The sequence below is a fragment of the Dendronephthya gigantea genome, unplaced genomic scaffold (genome assembly GCF_004324835.1).
Source record: "Dendronephthya gigantea isolate DGI-Jeju-01 unplaced genomic scaffold, DenGig_1.0 000009F, whole genome shotgun sequence".
In the NCBI taxonomy this organism is placed as follows: domain Eukaryota; kingdom Metazoa; phylum Cnidaria; class Anthozoa; order Malacalcyonacea; family Nephtheidae; genus Dendronephthya; species Dendronephthya gigantea.
In genome coordinates, this window is record NW_021163019.1 from 3,055,136 (window position 1) to 3,074,027 (window position 18,892).

An 18,892-nucleotide genomic window follows, 5' to 3' on the forward strand; every position below is an offset into this window, starting at 1 on the left:
CCGGAAAACGACTAATTCGACCATGGTCGAGTTCGCAGGAAAACGACTAATTCGACCATGGTCGAGTTCGCCGGAAAACGACTAACTCGACCATGGTCGAGTTCGCCGGAAAATTTCAGGACATTTCTCCTTTGCTTCATCCCCTCGCATTTGCCGTGTTACACCAAACTTTCTAGCTTCATAACTAACTGCTATGATTCTGGGCAAACACATATAAATACAATCAAATATTGTCATTCATATTGCTAACTACCTATAGCTTTCTAGTTTAATAATTACCCTCCACCTTTCCACTCATTATACTGAACAACTGCACAAGGTTTCCCAAGCAAAGACGGGTTCAAACGTTGCTCAACTTGTACGTAAAAACAATCCATGTCTACCAAAGCAACAACACGTTCAAGAGACATCCTAGGACGTGATTACAAAAATTTCTCGCAAACAGCTAGCAAAACAGATACCAACAATACCAACTATTCAACATCATCATTTTCTGGACTTTTTTTGAAATAATCGGAAGGTATCGACTACTCTCGGATGAACTCGGAACAGATTTCCAGCACTCTGATTGGTCGAGATTATACCATTACCATACACTCAGCCATGCAGAGACTGGGGAGAGTATTCAGGGTTAATTAAGGTGGTTTTTAGTCGATATAGATTTTTTTTCGAACCATATCCGTTCCATATATGTTTAATAAAAGTATTTTTTTTATGTAAAAGAAAAATTTAGAAAGAATGCCGAAATAAAAAAAATTAAACAAACGTAAAAAAGAGATCATCCAGCTCTATGCCACAATCTAACCGGTGATATTACAACCAGCTGCGATATACCAGCATAGATTACAACTACGAAAGGTGCAAGGACAGTTGCTATAGGAAGAACTCCCCCCCATAACTCACATCTTAACGGCCGTCTAAGGGGGAGATGCACTACGGCCCCCAGACCATGGTGTATGTGCACCTAACCGTTACGTCTCAGTGAGAAACAGAGTGGGCTTTGCCACAAGCCTAGCGTCATAGACGAATCAGCTACAGTGGCGAGCCTTGACAGCGAAGATAAATTTAACGTATTTAAGCTTTTCCTGGTCTCGGGAGGCGGTCCCTAACAAGGATATGCACAGAAAATGACTAATAAGACACACACTTGGAAATTGCAAGATTTAAATGCCTAAACGTTTTTAAGTGTTTCTAGCAAGAAAATAGTAATCAATGCGACTACTGAATTTAAACGTTTTACCATTTACTGCCGAAAAACGGCGCAGACGACCATGGCGAATACGACCATGGTCGAGTTCGCCGGAAAAGACTAATTCGACCATGGTCGAGTTCGCCGGAAAAGACTAATTCGACCATGGTCGAGTTCGCCGGAAAACGACTAACTCGACCATGGTCGAGTTCGCCGGAAAACGACTAATTCGACCATGGTCGAGTTCGCCGGAAAACGACTAATTCGACCATGGTCGAGTTCGCCGGAAAAGACTAACTCGACCATGGTCGAGTTCGCCGGAAAACGACTAACTCGACCATGGTCGAGTTCGCCGGAAAACGACTAACTCGACCATGGTCGAGTTCGCCGGAAAACGACTAATTCGACCATGGTCGAGTTCGCCGGAAAACGACTACAATCATTTTCAAAAGTAGTTGGGACACCTACTATTTTTAGCTAAAATCTACTATATAGGATGATTTTCATACATCCCCCCCCCTCTCCCCAATCAATGTTGGTTTTCAAATCCAAACACGTTTCGGAACAAAATGTCCGTCTATTTGGGACACAACATTGAAAAGGGGGCGCGGGGGATCTGGGTTTGTCTTATAAATCGGTAATTTGGCTACCTGTCCCAACTCTTTTGAAAATGATTGTAACTCGACCATGGTCGAGTTCGCCGGAAAACGACTAATTCGACCATGGTCGAGTTCGCCGGAAAAGACTAACTCGACCATGGTTGAGTTCGCCGGAAAACGACTAACTCGACCATGGTCGAGTTCGCCGGAAAACGACTAATTCGACCATGGTCGAGTTCGCCGGAAAAGACTAATTCGACCATGGTCGAGTTCGCCGAAAAACGACTAACTCGGCCATGGTCGAGTTCGCCGGAAAACGACTAACTCGACCATGGTCGAGTTCGCCGGAAAACGACTAACTCGACCATGGTTGAGTTCGCCGGAAAACGACTAACTCGACCATGGTCGAGTTCGCCGGAAAACGACTAATTCGACCATGGTCGAGTTCGCCGGAAACGACTAATTCGACCATGGTCGAGTTCGCCGAAAAACGACTAACTCGACCATGGTCGAGTTCGCCGGAAAACGACTAACTCGACCATGGTCGAGTTCGCCGGAAAACGACTAACTCGACCATGGTCGAGTTCGCCGGAAAACGACTAACTCGACCATGGTCGAGTTCGCCGGAAAACGACTAACTCGACCATGGTCGAGTTCGCCGGAAAAGACTAATTCAACCATGGTCGAGTTCGCCGAAAAACGACTAACTCGACCATGGTCGAGTTCGCCGGAAAACGACTAATTCGACCATGGTCGAGTTCGCCGGAAAAGACTAACTCGACCATGGTCGAGTTCGCCGGAAAACGACTAACTCGACCATGGTCGAGTTCGCCGGAAAACGACTAACTCGACCATGGTCGAGTTCGCCGGAAAACGACTAATTCGACCATGGTCGAGTTCGCCGGAAAACGACTACAATCATTTTCAAAAGTAGTTGGGACACCTACTATTTTTAGCTAAAATCTACTATATAGGATGATTTTCATACATCCCCCCCCCCTCTCCCCAATCAATGTTGGTTTTCAAATCCAAACACGTTTCGGAACAAAATGTCCGTCTATTTGGGACACAACATTGAAAAGGGGGCGCGGGGGATCTGGGTTTGTCTTATAAATCGGTAATTTGGCTACCTGTCCCAACTCTTTTGAAAATGATTGTAACTCGACCATGGTCGAGTTCGCCGGAAAACGACTAATTCGACCATGGTCGAGTTCGCCGGAAAAGACTAACTCGACCATGGTTGAGTTCGCCGGAAAACGACTAACTCGACCATGGTCGAGTTCGCCGGAAAACGACTAATTCGACCATGGTCGAGTTCGCCGGAAAAGACTAATTCGACCATGGTCGAGTTCGCCGAAAAACGACTAACTCGGCCATGGTCGAGTTCGCCGGAAAACGACTAACTCGACCATGGTCGAGTTCGCCGGAAAACGACTAACTCGACCATGGTTGAGTTCGCCGGAAAACGACTAACTCGACCATGGTCGAGTTCGCCGGAAAACGACTAATTCGACCATGGTCGAGTTCGCCGGAAACGACTAATTCGACCATGGTCGAGTTCGCCGAAAAACGACTAACTCGACCATGGTCGAGTTCGCCGGAAAACGACTAACTCGACCATGGTCGAGTTCGCCGGAAAACGACTAACTCGACCATGGTCGAGTTCGCCGGAAAACGACTAACTCGACCATGGTCGAGTTCGCCGGAAAACGACTAACTCGACCATGGTCGAGTTCGCCGGAAAAGACTAATTCAACCATGGTCGAGTTCGCCGAAAAACGACTAACTCGACCATGGTCGAGTTCGCCGGAAAACGACTAACTCGACCATGGTCGAGTTCGCCGGAAAACGACTAACTCGACCATGGTCGAGTTCACCGGAAAACGACTAATTCGACCATGGTCGAGTTCGCCGGAAAAGACTAATTCGACCATGGTCGAGTCGACCATGGTCGAGTTCGCCGAAAAACGACTAACTCGACCATGGTCGAGTTCGCCGGAAAACGACTAACTCGACCATGGTCGAGTTCGCCGGAAAACGACTAACTCGACCATGGTCGAGTTCGCCGGAAAACGACTAACTCGACCATGGTCGAGTTCGCCGGAAAACGACTAACTCGACCATGGTCGAGTTCGCCGGAAAACGACTATGCCACAATCTAACTGGTGCACCGTGCACGGATACAACCAGCTGCAATATACCAGCATAGTTACAACTGCGAAAGGTTCAAGGAAAGTTTCTGTAGGAAGAACTCTCCCCCTTAGCACATTTTAAGGGCCGCCGAATGGGGTCTTAGGGGGAGATGCACTACGGTCCCCAGACCATGATGTATGTGCACCTAACCGTTACGTCTCAGTGAGAAACAGAGTATGCTCTTTGCCACACGCCATTTGCGTCATAGACGAATCAGCTACAGTGGCAAGGCTTGAGAGCGAAGATAAATTTTACGTATTATAGCTTTTTCTGGTCTCGGCCGAGGCGGCCCCTAACAAGTTAGTGCGTAAAAAATGACTAATAAGGCACATGCTTGGAAATGTCAAGATTTAAGTGATAATCGACGATGCTCGAGTGCGCCGAAAAACGATGGTGGCTCTCGTTTGAGCATACAATTTGAGGGTAAAATTTAATAGCTTATACCTAAGAATACGCAAGGTACATTACATGTACGGGATACTGGGCAACCTCGAGTACTTTCAAGCACAGATCGCGATAATATGAAAATAGCACAACACAAAAAAATAATCAGGAAACGCGTCTACCACAGTAGCCCGAGATATATATGGAGCGGTTGACTGGTTGCTCCACATATAAAACTGAGACGGCCATACGTTTGGTGACAATCGTTTTTAAATGAAGTACTAGTCATCAACTGGCCAATCAACAACGGGCTCACAAGCTCATTTTATGTTTTGTTCATGTGTTAAAAAGTAATTTGTTGTTTTGTTTACTTCGTAATTTTCATGTTTTTTTCGTTTACACTATAACGAAAGCAGTAATGCCTCAACTACAAGTATTTATTGGTATATTTTTACATTTATTTTGTGGTCTTTGGTGTCAAAACAGTCAATTTGATGACTCTATGTTATATGATATTAGCTGGGCTGGCCCACTTCGTTCAAAGCAGGTCTGTACATAACATACAACGCAAACTTTTCACACATAGCTCTGCTTGCTTGATCCAGCCATGAAGGTCTGTGCAAACTCTGTCTACATTCATTTTTTTAGGCTGAAAAAGAAAACCCTGTATTGATAACAACTAAAGATAACGAGCAATATTCTTGTTCGTTACCAAAATTAAGAGAGGATTTGATGGTAATTGGTAATATTTTCTAATCCCTAAATCCAAGATAGAAATTTTTACGGACATTGTATTATTTGCCTCAGGATGAATACAGCCCTGGTCCTGGCCCAAGCCCAGAGGAAATGTTAAAACCATTGACTGGAAATACAAGGTGCTCATACAGAGTGAGTGAGAGTATAACTTTACTGTCTTTACATCTGAAGCATTTTTCCAGAGCAATAAGACATGTCTCTGAGAGCCTTTATATTGAAATTTCTAAATGTCCTAGTTAGTGGTGCCTTGAGTAAGCCTAATTGATCTAATTTTGCAGGATTGAAGTTACTTTTGATGTACTGTACGTATGCAATGTAGTGTGTTATTGATAGGGTAGTACTGATTGCATTAACAGATATTGATCAGACGTTTAGCCTGCTAAAAATTTTAGGCCAACTTAGTCATGTATACACATGCAAAGGCAGGATTTCAAACTTTGCCTCTATGTATAAAAAATTAGCATCTGAACACTTGTTTTCATTTAATTATGACAATTAAATGGGAATTCTATATATCAATCTTGTAAATGGAGTTTTATTTCACAATTGGTTTTATATTTCCAGCTGGATACATATTGGACATACGAACTTTGTCATGGCTCTCATGTTAGACAATTTCATGATGAGAAACCAATGAAGGTATATTTTCAGTTTTCCTTTCTTCCTCTCTCTACCAATTGCCTCACTCATGGAATTATTTTTTGCATTACAATTTTAGAGCCAAGTTGTGCAGGAATATATGCTTGGAAAAGTTGCAACAGGTGAGCCATTATCATGCATGCAAGCTTGAAGCTTTCATTTTGTTAGGAATGAAGTGCAGATTCAAAGCCGGCCTGCAGAAGGCATTTGATTTGGTGAACCACACTGAAATTATGTTGACTTTATAATTCCAAAACAGTGGAGAAAAAAGATGGTGAAAAGTTGAAAGAAGAAGCTACTGAATCTAAAAAAACAAATGTTGAAAAAAAAGAGGATGAACCACAAGGACAGGTTTTGGTAAGAAAGTAGATTCCATTGAGTAAAAACTAACCAAAATATAAAAATCTATCATATTCCTCACATTGTAATATACTGTTAATTGTATGTGATATATAGCCTCCTAAACGTAATTTGAATGGTCGTGAAGTGCCTTATTATGAGGTCACCATGGATAATGGTACTCCTTGTGAACTCTTACAAGGAAAGCCACGAAAGAGTCGTATTTTGTACATGTGCAAACCAGATTCGAACAATGAGGTGAGCTAGCTACACTACAGTACGGTATATAATAGTGATTATACTATTTCAAAAAAAAATCACTATCCCAGTAATAACTTTATCCAGCTTTCGAAGAACTGGCCTCTGGAATATTCTAAATTAACCCTTAGTTCCTAATTAAAGTTTCATATATTGGGATTTAATGATAGCATTTAAATTAGACGATTCTGTTACCATGTAGTGTCTTTCATTTAGATCATAAGTGTGAAGGAAGTTCAAAGTTGTGAATATCAGTTGGAAGTACTTACCCCGTTTTTGTGTGCAAGTGATATGTACAAGTATGTGGCAATTGTTGTTGTTTGTCTATAGTAAAGACTAAGGGTATAGCAGAAGTCATGTGCCTTGACAGCTAGTGTTTGATTGTGTACATTGTGAGACTACTGGTCGCACCATGGAAGAGAGTTTATCTATTCTCATTCACCACCTTACCTCTTCCCCTTTTTCATGCAAGTACACTCACAATAATTCATTGTCTCTGCTTTATTTTATTGTGCAGCGTTAAAGAAGATCAAATTCATCCAATCCGTTGTCATTCTTTAAATGGTTCCCCAAGGTATACATTGACAGGTTACAGCCTTTTGAAGAAGTGTTTACCTTTTTTTCTTATGTATAAATTATTGGTATCTTCATTTGCCATGTGCTCTTTTGTTAAAATAAGTATATATTAAGGTCATGTTCCTTTTTTCAGAGAACCACAGAGTTACATTTATCATGTTGAAGAATCTGAAGCAGATAGACTTGGTTTCAGAGAGGTAAAAACAAGACTCTGCCTACTGTATAGTCACATAAGACATCCATGGAAATTAGAAATACTTGGTCCATACACATGGAATGATGATATATTGACAAAATTTTGCAAATCTTTTTTGCAGTATCAGTACATGCCTGTTCAGGATGAAGGTTCAACAGATGCATCAAAATCATCCGAACATCGTAAAATCCCACCACAACCAGATCAGCAACTAACACAGGACTTTCTCAATGGCGTTTACTGTTTACGAGGGGTGAGAAAACATTGCTACGTATGCTGATTGTTGCTCGGTCTCCTGTTGTTAAACAACATAGTTTGAACAATATTTTTATTGTTTCAGGGTTCAGGATGGTGGCATTATGAATATTGTCATGGCGTACATGTCTTACAGTACCATACCGTAATGTTCTTATTTCATTTTCTACCTTAATTGGATGCTCCAACAGACATCAATTGAATGTTCTATATGATATTATTCAGAGGTTAAACCATTCCAATATTTTTTTAAATTTTTTCAAACCTTTGCAATAGGACCAACAAGGAAAAACTATAATTTATCTTGGACATTGGAACATAGATGTTAGTATTTCAACTGGTTTTAAACTGATGATCTGTGCTTGTTTGTGCGCTAATGTGTATTACATCTTAATCTTGACCATTATAGGTACATAGAGATTGGGTGAAGAAAAACCCTCAAAAGTCTATGGAATATGTTACTCATTATTATGGAAATGGTGAAATATGTGATATCACTGGAATGGCAAGAACTGTTCAAGTCAGATTAAAGTTGGTTGAGCATCAGTATCAGTTGTAATAGAATATTTTAAACTTGTTTTTTACCTCGGATATTGTTTCTTTATCTCACAGGTGTATGAAATCTAACCACTTGCAAGAAGTCTCAATCTATTTATTGGAACCAAAAAAATGCCAGTACATTCTTGGGGTAAGCATCAAACATTTCCTAATCTTTCTTCTTATATCAAAGACAGGTTTAGCACGGTGGACCAAAGCCAGAGTTTAAAAATGCGCTCATCCAGTCATCTTTTGAATGACTGAACTTCATTAAAGTCATTTCTCTATCTTTAGGTCGACTCTCCTATTCTGTGCCCTCTTATTGAGAAGGCTGATGAAGATGGAATATTTCCAACAAAACTTTAGAAGCCCTAGTAAATTTTGAGATATTTTTTATGCTCCATTGGTGGATGCATTTACAAGGATAACTTGCATGCCTTGTTGCTAGATTATTAAATATTCTATGCTTTCATAGACTGTAATTAGAACCAGGCATGTGTAAGAATCTTTGTATCATCTTCCTGGGGAAGGTGAACCCATGGGCGTGACCCACAGACCAGCTTGGTGAGCCATTACCCTACTTTTCAGAGATGTGAATGAAATAAGATACATTGCTTGAAAGTAGACGTCATAAAATAAAATATGTTGAAAGTTGACGTCAATGCGGAGGTAGCCTCGTTTTAAACCCTTTTTAATGTACATGAAACTTTGGGAAGGACGTGCAGTTAGAGTGGGTGGAAACACTATTTTGAAATGTTACTAAATATTACACGTGTATTATAGAATACATTCTTTAGAGAAATAAAAAAAATAAAACTCTTGAATTATAGTTTTTATTCATGGGTAGAAGTGTGTTCATTGAAGAAGTTCTAGAAGATAGAATTTTAAAGTTATTCGGTGAAACAAAATGGGCAAGTGGTGTTCTAATAGGACAGGTTAGAATTTCATATATTTTTTAATTTTTATAAAATATATAAATATTGCAACACTTAGTGCTGTACAATAGATGTACTGTGTCGATTTAACACGATACAACATATTTTTATTATATGATTTCTCACTTTACTATATACAGTTTTGGAACTAACATTTTCACTCATTACTAAGTCTATAATACTGACTTGCTGTATACAAAAAGAATTATTTGATTTAATATTTAGTCAACTCTTCAGCGAGACTATATTGTCCACCTTTCTTTTACTCCACCTCAAGATCCAGGTATGTATTGTCAGTTGATATTCCTTTCCACTAAGATCTGTTGTCTCTTTGTAAAATTGTAAATTGTAAAATTAAAAAGAAAACCAACGAAAAACCAAATGATTTTATAGAGGACAGTCCAGATGATAGTTCAGACAGGAAAGAAGCGGTGAATGAATTTGATGAAGAATGGTTTGTTCAGCATTGTTGTCAGGTTAGTTGATTTATGGTTCCTGAATTGGTTAGGCTACCTTGCAGATTTCAGGTAGCCAACCATCAATTTTACTTCAGTCAGTTGGTAGTTGGTGTATTAGGTAGTTGGTAGTTGGTGTATGGTTGATTGGTGAACTCCCTAATTTGTGGTTAGGCTGGTTATTCTCTAAATTAACTCAGTCTTATGTGACATAAGTGTATATATCAGACATAAATGTAGTGTATACTGAATACTTTTATTTTTTCACACCATAGTTGAATTCCATGTTGACAGGTGGTTTAAGGATATTGGGTATCTTTGTTTTTGGACCTCCCGAACTAAGAAAAAAGCTGCAAGCAAAGTTCAGACAAACGTTATATGCGATTCACAAAACAATATCTAATGAAGTTCCACTTGGAAAATGGGAACTTGGTCAAAATTCTAATCAGGTTATGGTTCAAGTGTGTTCAGCGACGAAAAAGTATCCTTTATAAATATACTTTGACACATACATTCCTGAAATTTTATGCAATGACAGGGAATCATCAGATTTATATTACACATTTGCCTTAACCATAATCTTAGAACAACCTGTTATGCAATTGATGTGTCTGATGCAAAAGTCTGTTTCGAAGAATATATATTTTAAATTAAATATATCTTAATTTCAAGAGTATCCTTCCAATTGAATATCCTTTGTACTGGAAAGGGGTTAAAAATATTGTGACTTACTGTTTTAGGCAAACATGCAGCCAGCTGATCTAAAGTATCAAAGCTTCATATCAAAATGGATACCTGTTCGATGCCCTCTAGCTATTGAAGTGAACCTCATGCTGCAGAAAAAACTGGGTGGCAAAACTAGTTTTACAAATCTGAAGGTTGTAATTAATTTAAACATTTTTCTGTTGCATTAGTATATGTGAAATACATCAAATCTTATGAAGTTTAATTTAAATTTTTCTGACCTTCATTTTAGAATGGTTTAATGCCATTTCTGTCTAAAGTAGCCAACAGTCTGGCCACTATAAATGGAGTCATTATAAACAATGAACAATTGTTGGTGTCTGAAAAGCAGGCTAGTAAGGTAGTTTGTATTTTATTATTTTGTTTGGGCCAGAAATTATCCATACATTGACTGGTGTATTGTTTTTTTTGTAGTCAAAAAGAACATCATCTGAAAAAAATCAAACGAAAAATGTGAATCTTTATTTAACTGAAGTATGTCAACCTGAATATACATCAGTGCATATTCATATAATTTGACAAGAAATAATAGATTTTAAAGTTACCCCTTATCTTACAACTTTTTTAATTTTCTCAGAGTGAGTTTGAACCTGATATAAAAGCATCTACAACTAGACAAGTTTTACTTGTTGGTTTATTGGAATCACGCGCGCATCTTCATCCAAAAGCTACTATCAAGGAAGCCATTGATGTAAGTCCTGAAAACATTCTGCGAGCAAGCTAATTTCGGAGCAGTCTGTTTCACAGTTTTCTAGTGATTTAGCCAATTTACCGACAAGATAATCATTGTGAAATATTGATCTCCTTCAGGCTATAAAGACCGACATAATTCGAAATTTACTCGCAAGATGTCGGCTAGTTTGTGAAGATTTAGATGACACTCAAGGTAAATTCTTCATCCGGTTGAACGAGAGTTGATTTTGAGCTTGTGAATTAAGCTACCACCAGTCCACCATCACGAGTTCTATCAACGTTAAGATCATGTAACCTTCGTTTTGAAAACAGATAAAGAAACCAAGGAAGACGAACAGGATGAGTTCACAAGATTGGAACTACCAAAAAGAATATTTGCACCAATACGTCGGGGAGAAGCGAGCATTTGTGATTGCGTTTTTAAAGATGAAAACACAAACGACGTTTTAAATCGAATTTTAGAACTGACAGGAATTTCTGTTTGTGAAGAAGATTTAGTCTCAGATGAAAATTTTGCAGGTACGAATTGTAGCGTTTTCTTTTAACGAAATGTGTGATCAGTTTTAGTGCATGGCCATGGGTATTACTCTTAGTAAGTTATGACCTTTGAAATATGGTAATATTTTAGATCGTTTAAATATTGTGTTTGATAAAGTGTCTGTAATGAAACTGCTGCATTCATTCGTATAGATGATGGAACGCTTGATGAACTAGTAACGGGAGACAAAACTCCCTTCATCTCCAACAAAAACGTTGAACATGATGACAACTCGATTCAACGCCCTTCGTCTTATCAATTTTTTGGTGAGCATAAAAATTCAAACAGTATTTACTAAGTTTGATTTTTTCGTTCAAGTAAATTTATTGTACTTTTTCATCATTCCATCTAATGAATTCCTTCTTTATCAAAAGCTAGCTAGCTGACATTCGACATGATTTACAACCAAGGGCCGTTTTTACAAAAGCCATAACTATCGATTTAACTCGAATACCTTCGACTGTGATTGGCTAACGAGATTCAATAGCTTTAAATGTATAACGGCATTGAGTTTGAACATTTTTCCCCGAGCTGGTCTTATATTTAACTGTTGACGTGCGTCGTGAAACGATAAATTAGCGTCAGTCTTAACACTCGGCTTGTCTCAATACAGGCGTTGGCGCTCTGACGGCTCTGATGGCTGCAATGTATCAGTGGTTTTTTCGCGAATAATTGGTTGAAAGTGCGTAATTTTACTCTTCATCAACTTCCAGGTATACTGCGACTTTAGAATTAATGGTGATTGCATGATATAAATTAAAATCTTCTATAATGATTTCCACGGCGATGGGAATTAATGAATATACGTACCAGCAATAGATAGGAATTATCATCTAGTAGATCTTATCATATATCTATCAATCAAGAGATTATTGGCTAGAAATTCAAAAGTAAATAAAACTGTATTTATGATGCATTTAAATTAGATACTGTAAATCTAAGAAGAAATATATTCCAATAGCACTAAAAGTAAATTATAACACATCTGCTCTTTTTTAATTATTTATCATTTTTGAACTAGACGGCATCAATTTGCCATTTTAAAAAATTTCAATTGCTATCCAATTATCAGGTTATTGAATGTGTCTTTCGCCCTAATCAAATTTTTCAAAAGAGTTCTTGTCCAGACATGCCTGTAATATACGTATAAAGCATCGAATAGCAAATCGAATATATTTAATATTTGGTTCAAGAAAGCGATCGTAAAGATATATGCTATCCCTGTTCACTACCAAAGGAAGTATTTCAACTTTAAACTGTCGCGTATTGAAGGAATAAGGCTTTAAAAGTATTTTAAATAACAATGTCTATAAGTATATTAGTATAACTGTATACAGTGCAGTATATAGCAGGTTAATTTTGTAAACCAGCTGCAGGAATTGTAATGCAAATTATATTGAAATTTACAAAACGACCGCCCAAGCTGTGAATATAAGTTTAATTTATCAAAGGTGTCAAGTATAAAATTCCGAGTAAAATTGTATTTATAAATTTTACTGTGCAGCAGTTCTAAACAGCATTAGAGGACAGAGTTTTGTCAAGTGTTGAAATCATTGGCCCGTCTTCGTTTACTACTACTGGTCATAAAGTAAGATAGCTAAATGAGTGAAAAAATAATTTCTTGCAAGTACTTCAAAAAATAACGATGTCAGCTCACGTATGCATTATGTTTCTGAGAGTTCACCCAGGAGTCTCATATGAGAAATTTGCCCCTTTTTATAGTCAGCTAATCTACTTTTTGTTTTTCTTGTAGTTCATCTTCTGTCGTATAAAGGATTGGGATATGCAGAACTTCAGCAGAAACGTCACTCGACCTCAGATCCGGTACGATTTCTCCATATTCAATCCTAGTACGATGCCTGTCTTTATTGCGTTCCCTGTTATATCTTGGCTGGTTAATATTAACCTGGTAATAACAATATTTATTGACCGACTTCACTGCTTAAAGAAAACGTCTGGATGGTTTGTCGCAAACCTCAGCATCGCGTCAACAATTTCTGCCACGTCAGCCATCCTATTTGCCACGCAATTTTTTGGTTCTGACATTAGAATAAAAAATAAGCATTTCTGGACGGCATTACGAATGCTTATGGGCACTTCTGGCACATGTGTGGGCTTCTCAATACTTGCTATCTCCTTGGAACGTCTGTTCCTCGTGTGTCGCCCCATTCGTTATAAAGTTTTCATGACTCAAAAAAAGGCGAAGCGGATTAGCATTGGAACTTGGTTCACGACGATTGGCATTAACGGTTTATTTGTTTGGTTCCATCATGACTACCCAACAGTTTATAAATACTGCCGTTTTTTCAGAATAGCAATAGTTGCTGTCATCGTCGTTATAAATGGAGTGACTTTCATGAAGTTGAAAAACATGAACAAAGATTTAGATCGAATCACGGACAATGTCGTGCACACGGTTCTCCTGGCTCGACTGAAAGTTGAACGGACGTTCTCCCGAGTTGTTATGATGCTGCTTCTGAACTATGTCTTTTTTGCTTCTCCAATACTCGTTATTCATGCTTTAATCAACGAGGATAAGTCACGCGCAGGTTGTCTTTTTGCAGGAAAAGTGCCTTTTGGGACTCTTTATTTCGTCTCCTTAATTCTGGCGCAGTTTCACGCCCTGAACGTCGCGTTGCTGTATCTTGCCCTTATTCCTAAATATCGTCAATCTTTTGTTGCAGACTGGAAGTTAGTTCTTTCGTTCTTTTCAACAAATTGAAATCATATAACTTCATTTCAAGGCAAGTTGAAAACGCGAAAAATCTCGTTATTGGAAGAATCTGTTAGGAAGCAAGCATGCAGTTTCGTAAATTGCTTTGCATAATACAATTCTCACCCTTCGTAAGAGATATGATAGGAAATTGTGACTTTGTGTTGAATGTGAAATAGCTTGTGATAGACGGCTCGTAGGCGTTTGTATATATAAAAAGTAATCAGATTTAACTATATTAAGGTAACTGTTCAAAGAAGAGATTCGATGGATTTGAAGATAACTACAATTCAACTGCATGTTAGTGATTGAATAAAACACCTTCGAACATTTTAAATCCGTTGAATATTAATACATAAGATTGTTTAGACTTTTCCATGCATAAATAGTTCCTGGAACCAATAGCAATACCAGTGCAGTAAAGAGCACGCGTTTATATACATAATTCGCCTGCATGCAAGCATGGAACCATTCATTTCTTTTTTTTATATGCATTAGGAAAAGTGTAGAGACTAGAGACATTGGTGCACTTTATCAGTGGCTTAAAGTATCTGACATTAGTCATTATTATATATTTTCAATAAAAAATTCTGCATCGTCAGTACCTTTTATGATGTAATGGTTTTCCCCAAACGCGTGTCGTCATATTACGTCTGCATGATACATGAATACGGAAAATACCGGGGCTAACCATTGATGCTTCAGCATCGGGCATGAAATTTCATTTCAGAACTGTATCACTACACTATATGGAGGTTTCAACGTCCAGTCGTTGAACCAAACCATCCATGAGTCGAAGCAAAGCGCCGGCATTTGAAGACGATTTCGAAATTCTTCAGACGAATAATAATCAGGACGAGTTAGCAAGCGAAAGTGCATATCCGGGGCAAAGTGAAAGCAGAAACATGGAGAATGGCGAAAGCTTGTCTTCTTCTGAAAGATCAGTTAGTGCTGAAAGACCTGTTCCTGTAAAGAGAACACGAACGCCGGTAACTCAAAAGTTATTTTTATTCTAGAGCTTGATTTGTGGGCAGAAATAAGTTTTTAGTTGAGTGTAACATTGCATTTCGATTCTGAGAAAATTCATTCAAGGTAACTGATGGCGTAGGATTGATTTAAAAGATGCCGTAGTCAATTGTTGTCTAAACGTGCTTAGGAGAGTTAGAACACTAATTCACAATTCCGACAGCACCAACAAATTCCTTGCTAACATAATAACCTCGCTTACACAAATAACACAATATAATATTGCGTATATCGTTTATATGCTTATCACTCACTTCCTATGGCTATGGCATGGAATTAATTTTTAAAATGATTTACACCGACATATATCTATATATACATTTGTTTTCCAATATTTTATTTAAATTGCAACAGCATATGTTTCTAAACATCATTGAACGGTAGATTTTTTCCGGTGAAGTTGTAAGAATAAGGGTTTTCAGTATTCCCTTTATAAGTCATACAATAATTGGTCTGGTCGAGCGCGCTAGGTTAGGGGTCATCCTTAATTTTAGACTTGGCCTTTAATAACTGAAATAGGAAGGCTGATATATATCCGTGTCTTGTAAAATGATATGGAGTTGAATCTTTAGACAACTTGATCTTGAGACAAGACTATTCGTATCACAGTAATATATACAAGTAATACAACAAGTTACAGCAAGTACGACTTCAAATCGTCTTTGCTTGTTTGTGGCTCAAACAATGTGTTGTGATGCAGCACTTTGCTATTTCTTCGGTAATTTTTCATTATTCCCTAACTATGCTGGTTCTTAGCATTCACCTGTTCTGCTCAAAGGAAAAGTTTTTCAGTTCGTTACGCTCTGATGTGCTTTGTAGCAAACTCGTTTCCCGGAATTGCGTTTCTTGGTAAACTTTCCCGGAAGCCGGAAGCCCGCATTTGTTTTTTCCCGGTTTGTAAATTATTAAAAATTTTCTTGTTATAGTCTTTAGACCGGCGAATTTTGAGTATGTTGCATTGCAACGGCTTCTACGAATGTCCTGGCTCAGTTTTCATGTAGTTTTAGTAAATTTACTCGTGTCTTCCCACTGCCTATTCTGTATGTTTTGTATAATTGTGGAATTTAGGTTGGCAATGATAACGAAAAGGAACAGCACTACAAGCGAGAATTGCAATGGTTGAAAGAAAAGGAAGAGCTTCTGGCCAAAAAAAAAGCATATGAAAACGAGTTGAAGCGAAAAGATGAAGACATTTCATGGTTGCAAGAACAGATGGAAAAACAAGAAGAAATCAAGAACTTTCTTCTGAACGAAGTTGAATCTTTAAAAACAGAAAAAGAAAAGCTGGAAAAACGGATTTACCAGTGTGAGGCTAAAATGGAGGAAGATTGTGAAAAAATCAAAGAATTGGAGGGAAAAAGGTAATTATAATTACTGTTACCTCTGTGTGCGTGCAGTAACTGCAGTTTTCTCGCTCTGGTGCCAATCTTGACAGCGATGACTAATAACTGTAATTCCCGTGTCATTTTTACAATGAAATTATTTGTATTTTTTACATTTGGCAGCCAGGAGTCCGAGGTCGGACTTTTAAAACGCAACAAAGAGTTGGAAGACCAGGTGAATGATCTTCAGACATCTTTACAAGATAAAGAAACGTTGTTGGACGATACCTCAAAGAATGTAAAAGTTTTTGAAGAAAGGGAGGTATGTTTATGTGAATATGTTTCCCGCCTCTAGGTTTACTGAGACAGAATTTTCTTTACTTACGGGAGGACGATAAACTTTTGTAAATATTGATCAATGCAGGAGGAACACCGACAAATCATCTCACGTCTGGAAAACGAATTGGCAACTGTGAGGGAAGACCTAGCAAATATGAGTGAACAAAAAGACGAAAAGAGTCAAGAAATCAATGAGCTCGAGTCAAGGAATATGCAAATACAAGAAATGCGATCCGAAGGTGAACAAGAATCGATAATACGAATCAAAGCCTTGCAAGACCAGTATGACGACCTGTTATCCATTCACGATGGTATGGAGAAAGAGTTGCACCAATGTAAAACAAATTTTCGAAAGGCAACGCAAGAAAACCAGCAAATTTTGCAACAAAAGGTAGAGTTTTCCAGTGAAAAATTGAATCGGAAGTCTCTTTGGAGTATAAATGCTTTTAGTCCTTAATTGACAAACCAGGAAACATTCGGTTTTGTGATTCGCGATATTTTCTGAAATGTCTCCCTGTTTGTCCACCTGTGTAATCCCTGCTTATCCTTGCGTGACTCCTCTTTATCCCTGTGTAATTTCTAGGTATCTCAGGTAAGAATGTTCCAGCCAGATATAATTTTCGTGTATTGTGCGAATCATTTTAGGATGAAGCTATACGCAGGACTGAAGAACAGGCCACAGAATTGGAGCATTACAACAATAGCATCCGCGAGGTAACGCAAGAAAAAGACGCTCTCGAGTCTGAGCTGATCGAAGTTAAACTTCGTGCAAGAGGTTTGAGAGAAGACAATGATAGCCAATCTCGTGAAATGGAGGAAGTGCTCAACAAATCCACTCATATAAGCGATGAACGAGATTTTTACGCCAAGAAATGCAAAGAATTGGAACAAGGTGTGAGATTAAACGCTCAAATTGAAATAAAGCAGCTAACGCAGACATTGGAGGCGCTCAGAGGAGAAAACGATGTGATAAGAAAAAGAAGTGACGAGTACAAAGATGACAACGCTGCTTTGCGAAGTGAGAAAATGGCACTGGAAGAGAAACTTCAGCGGTTTCGTGCAACAGGTGCAGACGTACGTGCAACAGGTGCAGACGTAGGAAGAGAAAATGGCGGATATAGTCGTTCACTGGGTCCCAAAGATGAACCTTTTCGTCAAAAATCAATCAATTTGGAGGTGAGTGTGTTTGGTGTAGTAATACCAGTGAAATATTAGAACAATGGTGGAATATAACGATTAGGTCACTTCACTCCACATCTATCTTAATGATTAGGGTAGATGTGGAGTGAAGTGAGGTTGATCAACGGTTATTGGTTCGGCTTGAATAAAAACAGGGGATGTCACCTGCTGTAGAGCTTTGGGCCGGGGAAAATCAAATTTGTGTGTTCGTCTCTTTTTGCTACAGGAAGAGAACACAAGTCACAGGGAAACTAGACAGAGAATGGCCCCCACCTCAACTGAGCAATGGTACGATTCAGGCGAAGGAGCTCGGCTTTTGCAACGCATTTACGAAGAGCTTCTTAAGATATTTAGCACGATTGAGATTAACAGAGCCACTTCAACGAAAGATATCTCGCTTCTGATCACGACCGACAGAAGTGAAATATTCAACGTTAACTTCCCCAAAGATTTCCCTAAAGGCGCAGTAAGCGTCATGCACAATGGTCGGCGGACGGAATTCATGTCTGGTCGTGGTAAAAACGCTGTGGATACATGTCAAGAAGTGGTTAAAATGTTGAAGGAGTTGGCGTACGGGTATACGTAGAACTGTTTTGAAGGCGAGAATAGAGTACATTTTGGGGGGAGGGGATTTGATTGTAACCAGCTTCATAAGTCTAGCAGTAAGCCCAAATTAGATTGGTTACAATGTAGTTAATTGTACCATTATAAAATACATTTAATATGTTTGTAACTATGAAACATCTGTGATTTAAGAACTTTAAAGTTTCACAAAGTAATTTTGTTTATTGGACTTCTTCTTTGACCGTGAAAAAGAAACTATGATTTAGAAATAGTCAGTGTTAATAATTGAAATACGATACAGTGTTGTATACTAAACTATTGTAAGGGTTAAATCGTAAATTACAACGGTATAGACAGTATAAGACGTAATTTTCTTGCCTCTAGACTCTAGGACGCTTTTCAAGTAATAGACTTCATGGCGGTATCTATGTGTTGACTTACATGAAGTAACAACGTGTAACGA

At 38.5% G+C, this 18,892-nt stretch overlaps 2 protein-coding genes across 7 annotated transcripts; both read left to right on the plus strand.

The window, feature by feature from the left end:
• Nucleotides 1-4,695: 4,695 nt before the first annotated feature.
• Nucleotides 4,696-8,709, plus strand: LOC114517521 (endoplasmic reticulum lectin 1-like). The gene is made up of 16 exons (XM_028537285.1): nt 4,696-4,912; nt 5,014-5,100; nt 5,173-5,253; nt 5,686-5,760; nt 5,840-5,882; nt 6,020-6,117; nt 6,217-6,357; nt 6,574-6,656; nt 6,875-6,931; nt 7,067-7,130; nt 7,251-7,382; nt 7,470-7,529; nt 7,661-7,708; nt 7,794-7,915; nt 7,997-8,072; nt 8,216-8,709. The coding sequence occupies exons 1-16, from the start codon at nt 4,784-4,786 to the stop codon at nt 8,285-8,287; spliced, it is 1,368 nt and encodes a 455-aa protein (XP_028393086.1). The 5' UTR covers nt 4,696-4,783; the 3' UTR covers nt 8,288-8,709.
• Nucleotides 8,710-8,738: 29 nt separating this feature from the next.
• LOC114517519 (protein odr-4 homolog) lies at nt 8,739-18,789 on the plus strand. 6 transcript variants are annotated; one of them, XM_028537281.1, is made up of 14 exons: nt 8,739-8,856; nt 9,082-9,139; nt 9,250-9,332; nt 9,587-9,792; nt 9,897-9,933; nt 10,052-10,189; nt 10,288-10,395; nt 10,470-10,529; nt 10,633-10,746; nt 10,866-10,941; nt 11,061-11,267; nt 11,439-11,552; nt 11,900-11,999; nt 13,040-14,791. In XM_028537281.1, the coding sequence occupies exons 1-13, from the start codon at nt 8,761-8,763 to the stop codon at nt 11,956-11,958; spliced, it is 1,356 nt and encodes a 451-aa protein (XP_028393082.1). In that variant the 5' UTR covers nt 8,739-8,760; the 3' UTR covers nt 11,959-11,999; nt 13,040-14,791. The 6 variants fall into 6 exon arrangements, with proteins under 6 accessions (XP_028393082.1, XP_028393083.1, XP_028393084.1 ...); XM_028537282.1 differs by having other exon boundaries at nt 10,288-10,386; XM_028537283.1 differs by lacking the exon at nt 8,739-8,856 and having other exon boundaries at nt 9,606-9,792.
• Nucleotides 18,790-18,892: the final 103 nt, after the last annotated feature.